The 22,308-nt window shown below is 44.5% G+C and overlaps 1 protein-coding gene across 4 annotated transcripts in view; it reads left to right on the top strand.

The window, feature by feature from the left end:
• The window catches only part of tex2l (testis expressed 2, like), a 112,750-nt gene extending 90,776 nt beyond the window's left edge, over window positions 1-21,974 (top strand). For 3 of the 4 annotated variants that reach the window (XM_087997923.1, XM_087997922.1, XM_043711317.2), the window contains 4 exons: window positions 622-753; window positions 1,854-2,066; window positions 11,652-11,772; window positions 16,714-21,974. In XM_087997923.1, the coding sequence (XP_087854049.1) occupies window positions 622-753; window positions 1,854-2,066; window positions 11,652-11,772; window positions 16,714-16,851 (604 nt within the window). In that variant the 3' untranslated portion in view covers window positions 16,852-21,974. Of the gene's footprint in view, window positions 1-621; window positions 754-1,853; window positions 2,067-6,825; window positions 6,895-11,651; window positions 11,773-16,713 lie in introns of those variants that run through there. The other variant, XM_087997924.1, reaches the window with a different exon arrangement.
• The last annotated feature ends 334 nt before the right edge of the window (window positions 21,975-22,308 follow it).

The following is a 22,308-nucleotide window of genomic DNA, read 5'->3' as shown; positions in this document are numbered from 1 at the left end:
AAGGGCTTTGGGACCCTGGAGCAATCGTGCGACAATGACACAGAGCTGCTCCCCACTGGGCATAAATAGTACAATGTGGGCAGAGTTAGTAGGGTGCAAGAAAAATTGAAAGAGAGGAGCACATGTAGAGAATTGCCTTCCAATAATGTATCTGTGAGATTAGAGCATGGTATATCTCAGCTTATCATGTATGGTAGCAGTTAGTACAAAAACAGAGTCTATAACCGAGGATGATTCCTGACATTGCTGTGCCCTGAACTGATCTGTCTTAAAACCAACCTCCAATCCACACAATAAGAGAATTCTCATGCCTTTGTGATCCATAAAGCTCCGCTTGCTTAAGCATCAATGTGCAGCAAAGAGTATTCAACTGTTTTGTCATGTATAGGCGAGCTAAGGGCTTTGGGGAGATCACTTACTGAGAATAACTGGCACAGTCAGAGTGGATCACCATAACCTCTGGCAGTCTTCCTGGTGCTGATTCAGTTTAATTTGCATACGAGGATGCTTCCAGCAGGAATTGAGAGAAGAAACTGGGCCTGCGAGGAAAGCAAGTCAGTAATGTGCTGGACCTAATAGCTGTCAATGTGAACGCTGCTTAGTGCCGTTTCTTTCCAACAGGCATAATCCCCGGACATTGGTGCTGGTGGACAGTGATGAGGAATCTTCAAGTGCTGGGTCTTCAGATGAAGAGGACGTGCCTTCAGCAGAACCACAAGGTGTCGAGAAACTCGGTCCGCCTGGTGCAGAGGGGTAATTGGGGATTTTCCTCATTATCTCGGAGATTTTTGTATGAAGGACCTCTGCGAATGTGTCGCGGTGCTCCTCAAACAACATGGGTCACCTTCTTGAGCTTTGTTTTAATGGAACCAGGTATCATTTATAAGTTTAAAATACCAGATTGCCTCGATTCCAGAGCATGGATGTTAATACCATTAGAAAGGCCATTAAATTTATATGTTCAAATGCTGGCTATCACCATTAACTCTCACATGGCAACAGGGCAGAAAGATCTGATCTAGTTATAGCCATCAGAATAACAAAGGCTTTACATTAACTGCATGAGCCCTTATTATTTTATACTGTAAGAATGTCATCTGTGCATAAGGTCACATTTCAGAAGGAATGGACTCTTGTGATTATGATGATTGTGGAACTAGCTTCAGCCTCACCCCTGTGGACATCTCAACTGTTAGGGCTCACAAATCTTAACTTTAATCTGTCTCAATCTTCAAGAGTGGGAAATATATTTGCAAGAGGGATGTGTGAACAGGACCATAGAACCATAATACACAGAAGCCAAATAAGGCCATTCAGCCCATCGAGTCTGCTCTGTGATTCAATCAAGGTTCATGTGTTCCTCAACCCAATCTCCTGTCTTCTCTCCTTGACCCTCAATGCCCTTACTAATCAAGTTCCTATCTATCGCTATCTTAATGATATTCAATGACTTGGCCTCCACAGCCTTCCGCAGCACTGAGTTCCACAGATTCCCCACCCTCTGGTTGAAGAAATTCCTCCTCATCCCAGTTCTAATGATTCATCCTTTTAATTCGAGGCTGTGCCCTCGGGTCATAGTCTCTCCTACTGGCGGAAACATCTTCTCCACGTCCGCTCTATCCAGGTCCCTCGGTATCCTGTAAGTTTCAGTCAGATTTCCCCTTATCCTTCTGAATTCCATCATCCTATCCCCTCATTATTAGTTGCTGGGAAGGATTGGGATCTGAAGGGGAATTAACTGGAAGTTGTCGGGGGGGGGGGGGGTGGGGGGGGTGTTTGGTGATGAACAAGTCACGGGAGATTGAGCAAACAAAATAAAACCCTTGTGAAACAAGACTTTCTTGTCCTTCCAGGTTTGCAGCAGGGAGCAGCACCAGCAGAAAAATCCTTCGCTTTGTGGATAAGATTGCCAAATCGAAATACTTTCAAAAAGCCACAGAGAATGAATTCATCAAGAAGAAAATAGAGGAGATGTCGAACACTCCACTTCTCCTGACTGTGGAGGTTCAGGAGCTGGCAGGAGTGCTGGCTGTCAACATTCCACCACCCCCTACCGATCGTATTTGGTATGTCCCATCCTGTTGTATACTGTTCCAACAATGAATGTAAAAGAGAACAGTCTTTGTTCAGCAAAACAATAATTGGCAACAGTGAATGAATCACTCGATTACAGACATACCTCCCAGAGCAAGTCACAACCGTTTACATTGACAAATAAAGACTAGCACCAGTACTACCCCAAAAGCTATGAGGAATTCTACGAGCAAACCTGTTTATTAGAAACAGCAGTGTCGCCTAGGTGGGCTGAAATGGCACTTTCTCACCCAACAAATAGGATGCAGAAATTATTTTTCAAGCCGAGCAGCTTTTTGATGCTGTTTTCAGCCATGCCACCTTTAGAAGTAAACTTTTTCCAACTATCCTTTTCATGTGGAACTGGTGAAGCAAGGCAGCACAACAGGCGCCACAACAATAAAGTTGTGTGGTACAGGGCCTTTAGCCTATTGAGCATCTCCCCTCTCCTAGATAGCATGTCTGAAACTTGTCAGAGAGAAGCCGACAAGCCACTGTCAATCCTGTCTGATCTTCAAATCTCAGACTCCAGTCCAATGGTCAGTTTAGAGCTGAAAATGTGTTGCTAGAAAAGCGCAGCAGGTCAGGCAGCATCCAAGGAACAGGAGAATCGACGTTTCGGGCATAAGCCCTTCTTCAGGGTTGATTCTCCTGTTCCTTGGATGCTGCCTGACCTGCTGCGCTTTTCCAGCAACACATTTTCAGCTCTGATCTCCAGCATCTGCAGTCCTCACTTTCTCCTCAATGGTCAGTTTATCACTGTAACTCTTCAAAAACACCAAAACCCCCACGTTTTACAAACATAATCTTCACAGCCACACGTATTTTAATCCCTTTAGTTCCTAAACATATTGCACATCATTTTGCTTCCTGACTTTATGATTGAGGTCTACTGTCCACGTGGATAGACCATCAATCTCCTGTCCCACGTCATTGCCCAGCCACAATTTCCTTATTTCTCTCCCCTAGCAATTAGAGAGCATCCATGGTGCCCTTTTTGTTTCAGCTGGTCAAATGGTAAAACCATTTCCTTTCCCTCCTTTCCTGACTACTTGGTTTGGCTTGTTGAGAAGTCCCATCTGAACTACCTCTCTCTTCCCTGTAGAACACGTGACCGAAAATGAAAGATTCATCAAACAATGGTCAGTGTGAAGCTTGGCTTGTACTCTGACCTCTGACCTCAGTCCAAGGTCAACAACTCAAATACTCCAACGATGAAGCTTGACATCACCAGCCCCGATGATCAAAACAGGGGAAACACACAAATTAATTCTATTCCATATGCCTGACACAGAGGCAAATCGAAAAGATGTTTTATTCATGGCTCATGAATATTTAAAGCAAAGCTGAATCACTTCTCACACATTCAGTTGTTCTGTTGTGTATCCTGACTACAGGGATGACTAAACTGACAGGAAAGTGCCAGTTTTAAAATTCATTTGCTAATTGGCATCAAAAAATTGTATTGAAGAGTTAGTGGCTGCAAAACTCAATAACACCCTAAAAGCAAAGATTAAGATGAGTAAATTAATCCACACCCATTTTTACCGAAGCACTTGGAACTCACCACTAAACTTTTTAATTACTTTATTTTGCTTGCAAGCTGGCTTTTGTTACCTCAGAGTCATAGAATCATAGAGATGTACAGCACGGAAACATACCCTTCGGTCCAACACATCCATGCTGATCATTAATCTAGTCCCAATTGCCAGCATTTGGCCCATATCCCTCTAAACCCTTCCTATTCATGTACACATCAGATCTCTTTTAAATGTTGTAATTGTACCAACCTCCACCACTTCCTCTGGCAGCTCATTCCATACATGCACCAACCTCTGTGTGAAAAAGTTACACCTTAGTTCCTTTTTAAATCTTTCACCTCTTACCTTAAGCCTATGCCCTCTAGTTTTGGACTCCCCACCCCACGGAAAATACCTTGACTATTCACCCTGTCCATGCCCCTTTTAATTTTATAAACCTCGATTAGGTCACGCCTCAGTCTCTGGCACAAATAGTCCCAGCCTCTCCCTCCCTCCCTCCCTCCCTCCCTGTAGCTCAAACCCTCCAATCCTGGCAACATCCTTGTAAACCTATCTCTAACTGCCCTCAAGCTGGATGGCCTGCTAAGCCATTTCACATCAGGGTGGGTCTGGAGTCACGTGTAAGACAGAGTAGGTAAGGATGGCAGAGTTTAGTGAACCAGGCCAGCCCTCATGACAATCAATGACAGTTAGCATCGTCAACATCACTGACAGCAGCTTTACGTTCCTGCCTTGTTAATCACATATACGTTTAACCAGCTGCAGTGGTATCATTTGAACACATGGATCCAACCACTAACCTGAGCCTCAGGGTTATCTAATCCAGTGACTTGGCTACTACATTACCATCTCCCCCACCCTAGATTGGGTAACATCATGAGAGGTTAGCACCATTTAAAGTGGAGGTGCGTCTGGGCTTCAGTAAGTAATGGAACGGATTGAAGGACTAACTGTGAGCTGGAAAAGTACTGACTGTTGGAAGAGAGAGTGGGTTCCAATATTGTCAACTGAGGATTGAGAAGGTGTAAAGGAGAAAAGATGTGCATATCTACATGGAATCCGAGTGCCCGCCAGATACTGTCTTCGAAAGCACTGGGAGCTGATAGCTGTGACAGTCAATGTCAGGGATCGAACTCAGGACTTAGATACATTTTTGATTTGATTTATAATTATCACACCTACCTATGTACAGTGCAAGGTTTTGTTTTGCGTGCAGTACAGGCAGATCATACCACACAAAGGTCATAGGGTGACAGAACATAGCGAGGAATACAAAGTTACTCCTGCAAAGGAGGTGCACAAAAAGCAAGATCAGCTTTAGATTTGAAAGTGCTGCAAGAAGCACATTGATCTCACATGAGTGGTCACAGTCAGGAAGGACATATTCAAATTCCACACATACCACAACCTCCCATGTTCAATTCATATCACAACCATCACCAATCGCAGCTGAACATTTTGAACCTCACCCTCACATAGTTAGTCCCCAAGTATACCTTGCACCCACAGCCTGTACATCACCTGAATGCCTGGCACCACTCTCACTGATACATGGGGCAGCCAGCTGGGGGCAGGGGTGGCAGATTCTCCTACACCCATGGAGGAGAGAGTGCTTGCTACTGCTAGAGTGGTAATGACAGAATCAGTGACAGTAATGTTGAAACCACTGAAGATGATGGTTTACTTATCCCTGAGCCAGGTCCTCACTTTCCGCTTCCCAATCCCCAGATCTCTTCCCATATGTAAGCTGCTCACTGCCTATATATTCATCCCATGCTTTAGACAGTACATCGCAGAACAGACAGCAAGCAATCAGGCTGTAATCATCTGCCGACATTTCCGCCACCTCCAAACAGATCCCACCACCAGGGATATATTTCCCTCCCCACCCCTTTCCGCCTTCCGCAAAGACCGTTCCCTCTGTGACTAGCTGGTCAGGTCCACGCCCCTATACAACCCACCCTCCCATCCTGGCACTTTCCCCTGCCACCACAGGAACTATAAAACCTGCGCCCACACCTCCTCCCTCACCTCTATCCAAGGCCCTAAAGAAGCCTTCCATATCCATCAACGTTTTACTTGCACATCCATTAATATCATTTATTGTATCCGTTGCTCCCGATGCGGTCTCCTCTACATTGGGGAGACTGGGCGCCTCCTAGCAGAGCGCTTGAGGGAACATCTCCGGGACACCCGCACCAATCAACCACACCGCCCCATGGCCCAACATTTCAACTCCCCCTCCCACTCTGCCGAGGACATGGAGGTCTTGGGCCTCCTTCACCGCCGCTCCCTCACCACCAGATGCCTGGAGGAAGAACGCCTCATCTTCCGCCTCAGAACACTTCAACCCCAGGGCATCACTGTGGACTTCAACAGTTTCCTCATTTCCCCTTCCCCCACCTCACCCGAGTTCCAAACTTCCAGCTCAGCACTGTCCCCATGAATTGTCCGGACTTGTCCTACCTGCCTAGCTCCTTTTCCACCTATCCACTCCACCCTCTCCTCCCTGACCTTTCACCTTCATCCCCTCCCCCACTCACCCATTGTACTCTATCCTACTTTTTCCCCATCCCCACCCTCCTCTAGCTTATCTCTCCATGCTTCGGGCTCACTGCCGTTATTCCTGATGAAGGGCTTTTGGCTGAAACGTCGATTTCGCTGCTCCTTGGATGCTGCCTGAACCGCTGTGCTCTTCCAGCACCACTAATCCAGAATCCTGTTTCTGTCCAGTCCATGTCCGTGTGGATGCACCCGCCCCCCCCACACATCTTCCTCATCTAAACCTATCATTATTACCCTTTCACCCTGAGAGACCGGCCTCTAGACCCGCCTCGATATGGAACACTTCAACCATTCCTTGAGTGGCATGTTCCATATTCTAACCAATCTTCAAGTGAAGAAGATTCTTCAATGGGATTTCTTGGTGACTATCTTATGTTAATAGGCCCCTCTTCTCATCTCAGGATTAAGATTGTAAGGAAACTGACTTAATAACAGACTGGTGCCATGGGAGAATGATGGAGTTGGAAGCCAGGATATAGAGTCTGGAGCAGGGACAGAATGGTTTCACTCTTCCCGATATTGGAGGGGCTTCTGCTCTACCATTACTCAGGTCAACAGTTTGAGTGGATAATTAGTTGGCATTTGTATAATGTTTTGTATGGTTTGATGCATAAAATTAACTTGTTGGTTGTTTTATGGTTTTCAGTTCATCATTGTGGACAAGAGGTGATTGCAAAAGGTCAATAATGCAAGGAAGGTAAAAAGTGAACTACCATTGAATGGGAAAGAGGGGTTTGTATTCACAAGTACTGCAGTCTGATCACAGACAGCCTAACCAGAAAGGGAATGTGTTGGTTCCCCCATTCTCCTTTGCTTCTTGCTCCTTCTCAGCTTCTTGCCATTTACCTTTGGGCCAGAACTGTGCCCCCTGATGTTGTGGCTATACAAGAGATTGTAAACTATACAAGTTGTATAAATCATTGGTGAGACTGCACTTGGAGTATTGTGTACAGTTTTGGTCACCCTGTTATAGGAAAGACATAGTTAAACTGGTAAGAGTGTAAAGAAGATTTACAATGATGTTTCCAGGTCTAGTAGGCCCGAGTTATAGGGAGAGGTTGACCAGGATAAGACTTCATTCCTTGGAACATAGGAGAATGAGCGGTGACCTTATTGAGGTGTATAAAATCATGGGGGGGGGGCATAGAAAGCATGAACGCATATGGCCCTTTTTACTAGGGATGAGGAATTGAAAACTAAAGAGTTTAAGGTGAGAAGGGAAAGATTTAAGAAGGACCTGAGGGGCAACTTCTTCACGCAGAGAGTAGCGCGTATATGCAGTGGGTTGCCAGAGAAAGTGGTTGAGGCAGGTACAACAGCAATATTTTAAAAGTATTTGGTTAGGTACATGAATGGGAAGGATATAGAGGCATATGGACCAAGTGCAGGCAATTGGAACTAGCTGAGTGGGCACCATGGTCAGCATGGTGACCTTTGGGCTGAAGGGCCTGTTTCCATGCTGTATTACTCTATGACTCCATGACTTAATAAGTGTTGCAGAATGCTACAAGTATACAAATGCTAGGCAAATCACCATCTTCAATTAAGGCTTACTTTAACCATGATGATTCATTACCATTGTTGAATCCCCAGTATCAACATCCTGGGGGTTACCATTGACAGAAACCAGACTTGCCACATAAATACTGTGCCTCCAACAAAAAGTCAGGGACTCGGAATCTGCAGTGGGTAACTCATCTCCTGACTCCCCAAAGCTTGTCTCTAATCCCAAGGTCTGCAAAGACTCAGGGTCCAGATCCACATTCGCTGACAACACTGGACATCTCTCCTCACACACATGCTCAGTAGCTGTTCCTGGAGTAAAGGTACAGTTAACCCTTTACTTCACAAGGAATAGCTTAGTTTTAGTGCAAGCAGTCATCTTGGAACCATTTCAACCCCAAACTGTCTGCTAACCTCCTCCATATAGTTACAAGTTGGCCATTAGATGACTAACAAGCTGAAAATGTGTTGCTGGAACAGCGCAGCAGGTCAGGCAGCATCCAGGGAACAGGAGAATCGACGTTTCGGGCATAAGCTGAGGAAGGGCTTATGCCCGAAACGTCGATTCTCCTGTTCCCTGGATGCTGCCTGACCTGCTGCGCTGTTCCAGCAACACATTTCCAGCTCTGATCTCCAGCATCTGCAGACCTCACTTTCTCCTCAAAGATGACCAACAAGCACAAGTTGAGGTAACAGGGAGCCCCAGTGAGTGACCCATTAAACAGGAGAACTCACCACCTTGAATGAGCCACTCCCATAGTTTCCAATCACCCAGAAAAAGCTTTGAACAATGCTTCAGATGGCAGTTCCCTGGCAAATGTAAAATATGTCCTTATGCTGAACTTGTGTTTTAAACCCTGAATCTTTCTGGGCCTGGGAAGGTCAATAAATCACTAAGCACCTTCAATTGAAAGTGACTGGGTACTAGCTGCAGCTCTCTTGTGCTGGGCATCAATATGCCTACAGCAACTGTGTGCAGTCAAATGGAATGGGTAAAATGAATTGAAACGGACTGACCTTGCAATGAAAAGGCTCGATAGAAACATTAAATAGTAATGCCCACATTTATTGAGTCAAAGACATAATTTAAAAAGCAAGCAGTCAGTTTGGGTCAGGCAGTGATTGTATAGCCAGTTTCAGGAATAAAAACAATTCGTAAAATGAAATTAGCACATTGAGAAATTGCACTTAAAAATTGATTTGGTTTCAAATTGGTCTGAATTTATGAAAAACGAAAAGCCCAATAAAATACGAAATACGAACAAATCCTTAAAGCTTTCAATTCTTACTTTAGAATATTATTTACATGGTGATATATTGAGAAGTGTGGCTGTACAAAGGGATCTGTGTGTCCTTGCACACCAGTCACTGAATGTAGACAGGCAAGCAGTTAGGAAGGCAAGTGGCGTGTTGGTCTTCGTTGCAAGAGGATTTGAGTTCAGAAATAGGGATGCCTTACTGCAGTTTACCAGGGCCTTGTTGAGACTACACCTGGAGTATTGTATGCAGCTTTGGTCTCCTTATCTAAGAAAGCATATACTCGTCAGAGAGAGAATGCAACAAAGGTTCACCAGACTGATACCAGGGATGGCAGGACTATCCTAGGAGCAGAATTGGTTCAGCTGGTTATGCAGTCACTAGAGTTCGGAAGGATGAGAGCTGATCTGATGGAAACAAATAAAATTCTAACAGGGCTGGACAGACTGGATGCAGTGTGGATGTCTCTCCTGATTGGGGAGTTTCGAACCAGGGGATCATAATCTCGGAATACAGGGTAGAGTAATTGGGACTCTAAAAGAGGTAGGGTGGGAAGAATTACACCTCTTCCCTGGACTACACCTCTTCCCACCCAACTTCTTGCAAAAATGCCATCCCGTGTTCACAATTCCTCCGCCTCCTCCGTATCTGCTCCCAGGAGGACCAGTTCCACCACAGAACACACCAAATGGCCTCCTGCTTTAGAGACCGCAATTTCCCTTCCCACGTGGTTAAAGATTTCCCACCAATGCAACTCATCCACATCCCGCACCTCCGCCCTCAGACCTCACCCTTCCAACCGTAACAAGGACAGAACGCCCCTGGTGCTCACCTTCCACCCTACCAATCTTCGCATAAACCAAATCATCCGCCGACATTTCCACCACCTCCAAAAAGACCCCACCACCAGGGATATATTTCCCTCCCCACCCCTTTCCCCCTTCTGCAAAGACCGTTCCCTCCGTGACTACCTGGCCTGGTCCACGCCCCTCTACAACCCACCCTCCCATCCTGGCACCTTCCCCTGACACCGCAGGAATTGTAAAACCTGCACCCACACCTCCTCCCTCACCTCTATCCAAGGCCCTAAAGAAGCCTTCCACATCCATCAAAGTTTTACTTGCACATCCACTAATATCATTTATTGTATCCGTTGCTCCCGATGCGGTCTCCTCTACATTGGGGAGACTGGACGCCTCCTAGAAGAGCGCTTTAGGGAACATCTCCAGGACACTCACACCAATCAACCACACCGCCCCGTGGCCCAACATTTCAACTCCCCCTCCCACTCTGCCGAGGACATGGAGGTCCTGGGCCTCCTTCACTGCCACTCCCTCACCACCAGATGCCTGGAGGAAGAACGCCTCATCTTCCACCTCAGAACACTTCAACCCCAGGGCATCAATGTGGACTTCAACAGTTTCCTCATTTCCCCTTCCCCCACCTCACCCTAGTTCCAAACTTCCAGCTCAGCACTGTCCCCATGACGTGTCCGGACTTGTCCTACCTGCCTATGTCCTTTTCCACCTATCCACTCCACCCTCTCCTCCCTGACCTATCACCTTCATCCCCTCCCCCACTCACCCATTGTACTCTTTGCTACTTTCTCCCTACCCCCACCCTCCTCTAGCTTATCTCTCCACGCTTCAGGCTCTCTGCCATTATTCCCGATGAAGGGCTTTTGCCCGAAACGTCGATTTCGAAGCTCGTTGCATGCTGCCTGAATTGCTGTGCTCTTCCAGCACCACTAATCCAGAATCTGGTTTCCAGCATCTGCAGTCATTGTTTTAACCTGTCACATTGTCTACCACAGAAAGCTGTGGAGGCCACTTTGCTGGGTATACTGTATTTAAGAGACAAATAAGCACTTTTTAAGATGTCAGAATATAGAGGGACAAAGCCAGAATTGAGCAAACATGAATCATATTGAATGGCGGAGCAGGCTTTACAGGCTGAATAGCCTCCTGCTCCCAGTTTCCATTTGTTTCTATGACATGGGTGCTATCCATGGAGAGGATAGCACTGTAGAAAGTATATGCCCTGAATGGTCTCCAAGAAAGCTGAGAACACAGTTGAAGATTGATGTGAGCAATGCAAGAGTTTGGGAGGGAGAAGAGTAGAATGTTAAAAATAGCCTATTAATGGGTAGAATGAAAGACTCAGAGGAATGTACGGTAAAAGGGGTCAAGAATATTATGGTAATGTTGCAGTGCATTGCCCATGATAACCTGTAACTGGAACCCAACAGAGAAAGGTTCTGATGAAGAATGCAAAAATCGATATTGTCAATAGCGTAACCAGTGTCAAGAGTGTGGCGCTGGAAAAGGACAGCCACTCAGGCAGCATCCGAGGACTTGGAGAATCAACATTTCAGGCATAAGCCCTTCATCAGGAAGCCATTCCTGATGAAGAGCTTGTGCCCAAAACATCAATCTCCTCCTCCTCTGGTGCTGCCTGACCTGCTGTGCTTTTTCAGCACCATACTCTCAACTCTGATCTGCAGCATCCGCTGTCCTCACTTTCTCCAAATAGTGTAACCAGCCAATAAATACTTATTAATTTGTAATGGCATGGTTTCCAGCTCTCATTAAACATGCAGTCCCCAGTCCTGATATTAATATTACTGGTAGAACGATATTCTAAAACAGGGATTGAGTAACCTGGCAGGACAGAAGCTAATGAATACTGCATGATATGTTTTAATATCATTAGGTACAGCTTCCGGACTCCACCCCGACTGGAATTTAAGGTACGGCCCAAGCTGGGTGAGCGGGAAGTCACCTTCACACATGTGACTGAGTGGATTGAGAAGAAATTACAGCATGAATTCCAGGTAGGAAATGAACAAATGAAAGGACATGTCCATCTGATAAAAGAATCCTGACTTTTAAGAGCCTGAGAGTGAAGTGACCTCTGCAATTATATAATCACTGCAGTCTTGCAGCAAGAAAGTAACCATTCAGTACATCTCATCAATGCCTGTTCGAGGAAACCGTCATCAACTGCATTCAGCCTCTTCACCCTTCCCTCAAACTTTAAATTAGTTGCTCCTTTTCATATATTAGTATTTATATTCATTTCAAACCCATACAGTTTGTGCAATGTTTGACCTAACCATCACCTCTGAGAAAAACACATTCTTCTAAATGTTTATCTTTGCACTTTTGTTGATGACATAATGATTTTGACCTTCGTACTGTTCGATAAATAATCCTACTGCCAGGAATGATTGTTATTGACGGTCCTAAATTCAAGGATGATGTCCACTCAGGGTCATGGGCTTCTGCCATAAGTGTCCACGTGAGTGGAAAGCACAGGCCTTGAGCTGCAGGTCTTGAAGAACATGGTGCTGGTGAGGTTTGAAAGGCACGGGATTTACTTCCCATTCCTTTGCCTTCTCTGCCTCATTATTAAGACACTGCTGATAATGCAGCTCACTCATTAAGGTCGCACGGTCTGAACAATTGGCAGCAGCACCTCCCAGTCAGTAACGCCCGCGCTTTGAGGAGAGCCTCACAGCATCTTTGCAGAACTTGATTTTGTTGTCCTCTCCTGGAACACTGATCAGTTGAACATGGAGCTGGTGGGGGAGATGTTGTGGCCATCTAAACATAGTTTCTCATCAATCGCAGTTGATTTTGCGGGAGGCGGACCTGATGCTTTGAACAGAACTTTCAGCAATGAAAACACCTGGACCAAACAATCACTCTTGAGGTTTTTACCCTCCAGGCCAAATGAGCTTCTGAATTCGGAGCAGGAATAGACCATTCAGCCCTTTGAGCCTGCCCCACCTTGTGGCTGGTTTGACTATAACCTCCATCCTACATTCCCTCATGTCCCAAGTGTCATTTGTCGTGAATGTAACAAGGTCAGCCAGCTGGACTTCATAGAATATGAGCTTGGGATTGGGGCTGTTAACCTGGTCCAGTCAGGGAGCCCTCTCTGACAGATATAAACAGGAGTGCCAGAGGTTCTGCTCACTGTGAGATCTGGCTTCGAGGGAGCTGGATCAGTGCCACGTACTGTGCACATATAAATAAAGGGGTGACTTGATGACGGGTCATCACCCTCTGTAGAGTTATTTCACACATTGAATCACTCTATCAATCTATCTACTTCCTCATCAATCTATCTACTTCGGCCTTAAAACTGATCAATGCTTCTGTCCCCACGTTCTCTGGATAAGAAAGTTCCAAATGTTCTCAACCCATCTGAGAGAAAAAGATTCACTTTATATCCATATAAAATGAGATATATCTTATTTTTAAACTGTGTCCCCTAGTTAACAGTGTTGCCAATAAAGGTAAACAATCTTTCAGTACACACACTGTGCAATCCTCTTGTCTCAATAAGATCACCTTTTATTCTGCTAAATGCCAATGGATGCAGAGCTGACCTGTCCAAACTTTCCCCCCAAGTTTCACCCCGTGTGAGGTATCAGTTGAGGGGACATTCTTTGTACTGCTTCTGAAGCATTTACATTCTTACTCAAATCAGGAGACCAAAAACTGCACACAGTTCTCAAGATGAGGCAAGTGGATTTGTTCATTTTGTGATTATGGGTAGCATGGACTGGTTGGACCAAAGGGTCTGTTTCCGTGCTGTATGACTCTATGTGGTCTCACATCTGTCCCTCCTTTTACGTTTTGGTTCCCTTCTAATAATTGACAATTGACTTCCAAATGACTTGCTGTACCTACAAGCTAACACTACGTCATTCATGTACCAGGACACGTAGCCCCTCCTGTGCCTCAGTCTCCATTTGAATAATGTACAATTTTTCTATTCTTCCTGCCAAAATGCACAAGTTCACATTTTTTTCTAGGTTATAAGTTAGCTGCCCAAATTTTGCCTACTCACTGAACCTATCCATATCCTCTGCAGGTTCTTCACAATTTACTTCCCTCCCTCTTACCATCATCAGCTAATTTTGCAATCATACATTTGCTCCCATTGCCTGAGTTACTGATTGAAATTGTAGCTGTTTGAGGATTCAGTGTTGATCTCTGTGGCATTCCACTGCTTACAGTTTGCCAACCCAAAAATGACCTATTTATGTCTATTTTCAGTTCCCTGTTAGTGAACTTAATCCTCCATCCAAATATTATTTACCCTGTACACTATGAGTTCTTATTTTGCGCAGTAATCTTTAATATGGCTTTCTGCAAATCGAAGTACAGCCCACCCACAGGTTCCCCTTTATCCAAATTCCTTGTTACTTGCTCAAGAAATTCCAATAAGTTAATCAAACACACTTTCCCTTTCACAAAACCATGTTGATTCTGCCTGATTGCAATGAGATTTTCTACGTGCCCAACTATATCCTCCTTAAAAAAAGATTCTAGCATCTTTCCTGTGTCACTTGTTAAGCTAACTAGCTTGTGGTTTCCTGTTTTGTGTCTCCTTCCTTTCTTGAATAGATGTGCTATTTTCTACTCCAATGGGACATTTTTAGAAACAATTTCCTAATACCTTGCAACGGTCCCTTATTGTCATGGGATAAAGTCCATCGTGACCTGCGGATTTGTCAGCTTTGGTTCTAATAATTTTCTGAGCGCTCTTTTCCTGGTGAATATAGTTATTTAAAATTCTCCTTCTCTTTCAATGCCTGATTCACACTCAATTCTTGTGTATTATTTGCATCCTCTTTAGTGACATAAAAGATCTGCTCAATTCATCTGCCATTTCCTTATTTTCCATTTGTAATTTGCTTGACTCATTTTCTCGAGAATCAAACCCCACTTTATTTATTCTTTTCCTTTTAGAATGCTTTAAGAAACTCTCACTAGTTATTTTTAGTTAGCTTTCTACTGTACTCTAATTTCTCCTTCTGCATTTTTTTTACCTTTTTTTGTTGAGTACATATTGTCTAAGTTTTGGTTTGTCATTTTTCAGAATTATGAGCTTTTTCTTTCAACTTAGTGCTGTGTTTTAAACTTCCTGAGTTAGCCAGGGATGGTGCGTCTTCCTTTGGAGTCCTTCTTTCTCATCGGAATTTTATGAATCATCTGAAATATCTCCTTAAATGTCTGCCACTGCATCTTTCCTGACCTATCCTTTAACCAGTTTGTTCCATCTTCGTACCTTCTTAATTCCCCTTATTTGCATTTAAAGTATTAGTCTTAGGTTAACACTGCTCAAACTGATTGCAGAATTCAATTATATTATGATCACTATTACCTAAGGACACTTTTACTATAAGGTCATAAACCTTGTCACATTGTATACCTTATCTAGTACAGCAAGCTCACTGGTTGGCTCAAGAGTATGCTACTGTCAGAACCTAACCTGAAAACACTCCATGAACATATCACCCAGGTTACTTTTTGTGTTATAATTTGTCCAGTCTAAATATAGATTAAAAACACTCATAGTGATCACTGTATCTTTCTGACAAACCCCCACTATTTCTTCCTATTTCCACTGTTCTACAATATAATTACTGTTAAGGGGGCTATGTGCCATTCCTCGTTCTCATCTCTACCCAAACTAGTGCGACATTTTGATCTCCAAAGCAAAGGCCATCTCTCTCCATTCTATCCCTCCATCTTTTCCTAGAACAAAAAGAACAAAAAACAGTACAGCACAGGAACAGGCCCTTCGGCCCTCCAAGCCTGCGCCATTACATTTTGCCCTTCAGTGCTAAAATTGTCTTCTCTTAGAGGATCTTTGTCCCTCTATTCCCTTCCTGTTGAGGTGTTTGTTCAGGTGCTTCTTGAATGCTGCTATTGTGTCTGCTTCCACCACCTCCTCTGGCAGCACGTTCCAGGCACTCACCACCCTTTGTGTGAAACACTTGCCTCGCACATCTCTTTTAAACTGTCGCCCCCTCCGCACCTTGAACCTGTGTCCCTTAATAACTGACCCCACCACCTTGGGAAAAAGGCTCATTCTTTCCACTCTATCCATGCCATTCACAATCTTAGAAACTTCAGGTTGCCCCTCAGCCTCCTGCATTCCAGTGAAAACAAACCCAGTCTATCCAACATATCCTAGCTTCCTGTCCTTCCTAATGTCTTGTACCTTTGAATATTCAGGAGAGCAATTAGGCCTAATTACATTTACTCAGGCCACTCTTGAATTACTGAATCCTTTCTTCATCCCTTCACCGATTCAATTTAATTTTGAGTGCTGTTACATCTTGGAACATAGAACATAGAACAGTACAGCATAGGAGCAGGCCCTTTGGCTAACCATTTTGTGCCGAACATGACACCAAATTAAACAAGTCCCTTCTGCCTGCCCTTGGTCCATATCCTTCCATATTCAGATGCTTATCTATAAGCCCCTTAAATGCCCCTATCATATCTGCCTCCACCACCATCCGTGGCAGCATATTACAGATTCCTACCAGTCTGAGTAAAAATTGCCCCTCACATCTCCTTTGAACTTTCCCCCTCTCACCTTAAATATATATTAGGCATTTCAACCTTGGGAAAAAGATTCTGATTGTTGACCCTATCTATGCATCTCATAATTTTACAGACTTCTATCAAGTCTCCCCTCAGCATCAACTGCTCCAGAGAAAACAACCCGAGATTTTTCTAGCTTCTCCTTATTGGTCATACCCTCTAATCTGGGCAGCATCCTGGTTAACCTCTTCTGCACCCTCTCCAAATCCTCCATCTTGAGGATTATTTAAAGTTCGGCTCTGATGAACCAAAGATTTTCTCTGGCCTGAGATATATTACTGAGATGTGTTTAGTGGTAAAAGCAATGACCATGAATTAAAGCCTGTTTCTTGGAATCCTAATCCAATGTTTTTCAATTACAGAAAGTTTTCGTGATGCCAAACATGGACGACATCTATATTCCCATCATGCACTCTGGCCTTGATAAACCAGATCGGTCCAAGCGAACTCCAGAGGAAGTCCCCACCAAAGTCTCCTTTGATTCTCCAGACAGATTCTAAGAACTGATTCTTGGAAATGGCTGAAAACTTTCAGGAAAGATATCTGCTACTGAAGTCTGCCAAAAAGTATCATCCCCAGCCACTACTTGAAAAGTACAAGTGGAAGTCCCAAGCTGACTGAACTGACTCCTTTTTATGATTTTGGTGCATCTTCCTTATCCATGATTTTGCTCTGTACCTGCAAATGTTATCTCCAAATGGAAGCTTCCAGATACACTGGGAGGTACCATGTGGAGAATTAGCACTTGCAGCATCACATTTATCCTTGGTGTGGTGCAGTGGCTCAGTGGTTAGCGCTGCTGCCTCACAGCACCAGGGGCCCAGGTTTGATTCCACCCTTGGGTGATTGTCTGTGTGGAGTTTGATCATTCTCCCTGTGTCTGTGTGGATTTGCTCTGGTGTCCTCTGACAGCCCAAAGATGTGCAGGTTAGGTGGATTAGCCATACTAATTTGCCCATAGTGTCTAGAGCTGGGTGGATTAGCCATAGGAAATCCAGGAATAGACTTGGGTCTAGGTGGGATGCTCTTCAGTAGGTCAGTGTGGATCTACTGTTGGAATTCCATGACTATCACTGTGCATTTTCTGACCCGAAATCTCTCCCATTTGCTCTCCCTGGTTTGCACCAGCAGCCCAGTGCACGTGCACCTGAAAAACCCTTCAGTTCTAACCTCAGGAATCCGTTATCTCATGTGTCTCGATAAGTAGTGAACACTGAGTAGCTGTTTTACAGGTTGCACTGTTCACATTATGACAGTGACTGCAAAGGGGCTTCATTCATTGTAAAGCATTTTGGGACATCTAGAGGGCAAGAAGGATAATTGCAAGAGTTTCTTTCTCATTTAACTTCCCGACACTTGTCACCATTGAACACACACAGACACACACACAGACACACACACAGTAGAGCAAGGATGGGGAACACTCGAATGTTGAACCTGTCATAGCCTGAAGGTTTTACCATCACCATTTCGGAATCGTTGCCAAGAATTGCTAGTTTTGGTTGCTGCAGTCCCAAACCTATTTATCCTTCAATTAATGTCACTGAATGTTTCCAAACGTGGAAAAGGGGAAGTGTTATTGGTTAAAATCCATCAACGCGACTGCAATTTTATTGCCAAAATTAAGAGCTTTCAGAGGAGTTTGTATTGATTGCAATGATCTTTCTTCTCCAGGACAAAATAAAATAAATCCTTTCCTTTCACGAGACTGAATTCTGGCTGCTGTTGGCGGGGATGAATTTGTCCATTTTGTCTGTCACTTTGTGATATTAAAATCCACGGTTTGGCAAGTGCACTGTACAATCTGGCTGAGTAAGGGTTAAAACTGTCTGCCAATGGCAGTGGGTGACCATACCGTCAGAGAGGTCCACAGAACAGCAAAAGGCCCTTCAGCCCATCATGTTCTGGCTGGTTCACAACAAACTCCTAACTATTCTAATCCCAGTTTCCAGCACTTGGCCCATAGCTGTGCATGCCTTGGCATCCTGAGTAAACACCTAAGTACTTCTTCAATGTTACGAAGGTTTCTACCTCTATCACCCCAACAGGCAGTGAGTTTCAGATTCCAGCCACCCTCTGGGTGAAAAAGTTATCCTCACATTCCCTCTAAACCTCTGCTTCTTACCTTCAATCTATGCTCCATGGCCATTGTCCATCAGTTTCTTTCTGTCTACCCTATCTATACCTCTCATAATTTTATACATCTCAATCATGTCCCCTTGCAATCTCCTCTGCTCTAAGGAAAATAATTCGGTCTGTCCAATCTCTCCTCATTATGCAGAGAGGGGTAAGGGCGTGGCATGTCCTACCTGCTAATGTAGTCAACTCAGCCACATTAGGGAAATTTAAACAATCCTTAGATAAGCACATGGATAATTTTGGGATAGTGTAGTGGGACGAGCTGAGAATAGTTCACAGGTTGGCGCAACATCGAGGGCCGAAGGGCCTGTTCTGCGCTGTATTGTTCTATGTTCTATGTTCTATTACTAAAACTCTTCAACACAGGCAACATCCTGGTGAATCTCCTCTACACGCTCTTCAGTTCAATCACATCCCTCCTATAATGTGGATTCCAAAACTATACACAATACTCTCAAGCTGACCCAGCTGACATTTTGTACAGTTCCAGCACAACGTTCCTACTTTTAAACTCTCTGCCTCAGCTAATAAAGGTAAGTATACCATATGATTCTTAACCACTTTGTCTATCTGTCCCATTAATTTGACTAAAGACAAAAGAAATCTGCAGATACTGGAATCCAAAGTAGACAGGCAGGAGGCTGGAAGAACACAGCAGCCAGGCAGCATCAGGAGATGCAGAAGTCAATGTTTCAGGTATAATCTTCTTCAGGATTGGGGTAGAGGTAGGGTGAGCTGCAGGTAAAGGGGGGAGGGTTTTGGGTGAGGAGAGGGGCAGAGTGATGAGGTAGTTTTAAGCACACCAAGGTCCCTCTGATCACGGTGCTTCCCAGGGTCCCACCATTCATCATGCATTTCCTTGCCTTGTTTGTCCTGTCCAAGTGCATCACCTACAGAGTGAATTCCATTCCCATTTGTCCAGAGTGAATTCCAGCACAGATACCAGGCATGCGGAAGCAATGAAAATCTTAGACACCCAGAAACCACATCCTGGTCAGAAGGTATGTGACCATACTAGACCGGGTTGCAGGAGAATTCCAATCTGCTCATGATTCAGATTTTCCTTCCTTGTGAGGCCAGAAAAGTCATGAGTGCTCCTCTGGATCCCACAAGGGAAATGAGAGTCTCTCTTGTGTGGGCCCAGAATAGCCCATGTCATGTCACTTGCCAAACCGCTGACATCTCCTGAACCCCATCTTCCCCTACCCTGGACCCATTTAAGACTCAGAGGCTGTTTATAGTTAAGGATATACAAGCAGAGGATTTTTTTAATTCTTTCATGGGATGTGGGCATCACTGGCTGGGTTAGCATTAGTTAGCCGTCCCTAATTGCCCTGGAGAAGGTGGGACCACTTCGCAAACTGATCTTGATGTGTAGGTTAGGTGGGTTAGCAGTTTTACAAGGATGGGGAGGGGGCTGGGTCTGGGTGGGGTGCTCTCGGAGGGTCAGTGGAGACTCGATGGGCTGAATGGCCTGCTTCCACACTGTAGGGAGTCAATGATGCCATGATTTCTGTGGGTTGGGTGAGGTTGCAGCCCTTACTTCCCAGAGGAAGGGTATTGCTCTTCAGGCACACTTCAGACCCAAGCACCTGCTCTCTTTGGCCACCCAGGGCAGTAGAGGGACGGAGTTGGGAATGGGACAACAGAACCTCCTCCATGCGTCTTGCTTTGACAGATCCTGCAGGCAGGGGACTGTTGAAGTGGTTGTTTGACTTGGGCCTTTGTTTTGTATTTACGTCCATGCCAGGTTGCCCTTAGCGACGGAGCAGTGCCAATACCCTTGAGACATTCCTGACTGGTGGACACCACAATGGCTGGAGTGTATCATCTTCCCCTAAGGCTTTCATTTCACATTAATTTGCTGTTTCCTTTTTACTGTTTTGTTGTTATTGTTTTATTATAGTTCTCCTTTAGGAAACTGTCAACCAAATAATTCATGTATTTGCCCATTATTTGCCCGAAAGAGCATATTACTGGAACCTTCAGGACACTGGATGTCGCTTAGATTGGAGACAGATAACTGCACAGTGGCTCAGTGGTTAGCACTGCTGCCTCACAGTGCCAGGGACCTGGGCTTGATTCCAGCCTCGGGCGACTGTCTGGGTGGGTTTGTTCTGGATGCTCCCACAATCCAAAGATGTGCAGATTAGGTGGATTGGCCATGCTAAATTGCCCACAGTGTCCATGGATGTGTAGCTTAGGTTGCATTCAACAGGGGTAAATGTATAGCAATACAGAAGGGGAATGGGTCTGGGTGGGTTACTCTTCAGAGGGTTGGTGTGGACTTGTTGGGCCGAAGGGCCTGTCTCCACATTGTATGGATTCTATGATTCAGTCAAATATTAAGCAGAAAATTGGCATCTGAGATTTACTTCATTGTCTGGCTTCAGATTAAATTAACAAAGTTCTGTCTTTTCCCACCCGATCTTTCCTGCTGTCTAACATCAACTGAGCCACTTCCAGACAATCCGAACACGTCCCTAGGCTGTTCTCCCAGCGTAGAGTTGAACGTGCCACCCAAACTTCCCTCCCTTGTTCCTCATCCGTCTTTTTATGTCAAAAAATGGTGCAACATTTACAGATTGGGATTTGGGATTCCAGGAGCAATTCACTTAAGTAGGCTGAAAATAGAAGGAACTCGTCTCTCCCATTCAGATTCACTGCAGTCCCTAAAGCCCAGAGAATATCAGGACACCTCAGTAAGAGCAGAGACTGTGAGGCCTCAGCTATTTGCATGGATTCTGCTGGAATAATCTCAAAGCATTACCTGTAGCCAAGAGCTTGGAATTTTTCCCAGCAGAACTTATGAATCACGGCCTTAGCAGAGGAAACTGGTTCCAAATAAATCCAGCCGCAAAATTTGTCCTGCCATCCTCCCAGCTCAGTGCACTCTAAGATCTACTTGGCTGCACACATTTCTACTTCACCAGAGAATTTTTTTAAAAACCATTCTGAGAGCAGGGATGCAAACGTAGCAGAGCAGTTTATGCTCTGACAAAACAGCTCAAGTTAAGATGAGCTCAGATTTGCACTGAGTCTCAGCTCCTGCGCAAAAATGAAAAATTACTCTGCCAGAGAGTCAGGGTGTGGAAGTTTTTTTTAAAGAAATGGGATTGTCCACTCTTGTAACTATTTATAAGGCGTTATTGGGCAGCTTTGACCGATATGAAGGATAGAAATGTGATCTGGTAAAGTCTTTGCATTTTTGGTACAACCCTGAAAGCACTTTCCTTCTTTTGTTAATGCATGTTACAGTATTTGTACAGAGAAAAGTTTTGCCTATTTATCATGTCCTCTTTATGATGGTTTGAGAATAACAAGCCACTGTGTTCAGTGCAATAAGCCATTGATACAATAATGGTGTTTTCTTAAGAATTCTCTTTGTATTAATTATCTGTTGCCAGGCAATACTTGTGTAAGGAAAGATGGCTGTTAGAGTTGCATGCGTTGTTCTTTTCTTAAAATAAATCAAAACCATCCAGCTTTCCGTGCAAACTGTGCATTTCAAAAGTTCCGTGCTTGGTGTGAGAGGAAGCTTATTTGCTGGAGTTATTGCTGCCTTACAGATTTCACAGTTCCGCATCCTGTCTTCCTGCATGAACCTCTCAATATCGTTCTAACTAGGGCACTGGCTATTTCAATCCATTCTATTAATGTTTCCACTTTATTACAGAAGCACTTTCATAGGGGGAAGTACCTTAGACATACACAGCAAGTATCGATGATTATAATGACGTTTATTGCAAATGACAGACTCATTTCATCGGAGACAAACACAGACATTGCTGGAGAAACTCAGCAGGTCTGGCAGCATT

The sequence above is a fragment of the Chiloscyllium plagiosum genome, unplaced genomic scaffold, assembly GCF_037043375.1.
Source record: "Chiloscyllium plagiosum isolate Xiang-an unplaced genomic scaffold, Cpla_swu_hap1 HiC_scaffold_20, whole genome shotgun sequence".
NCBI lineage: Eukaryota > Metazoa > Chordata > Chondrichthyes > Orectolobiformes > Hemiscylliidae > Chiloscyllium > Chiloscyllium plagiosum.
This window is presented reverse-complemented; position numbering and strand designations above follow the sequence as displayed.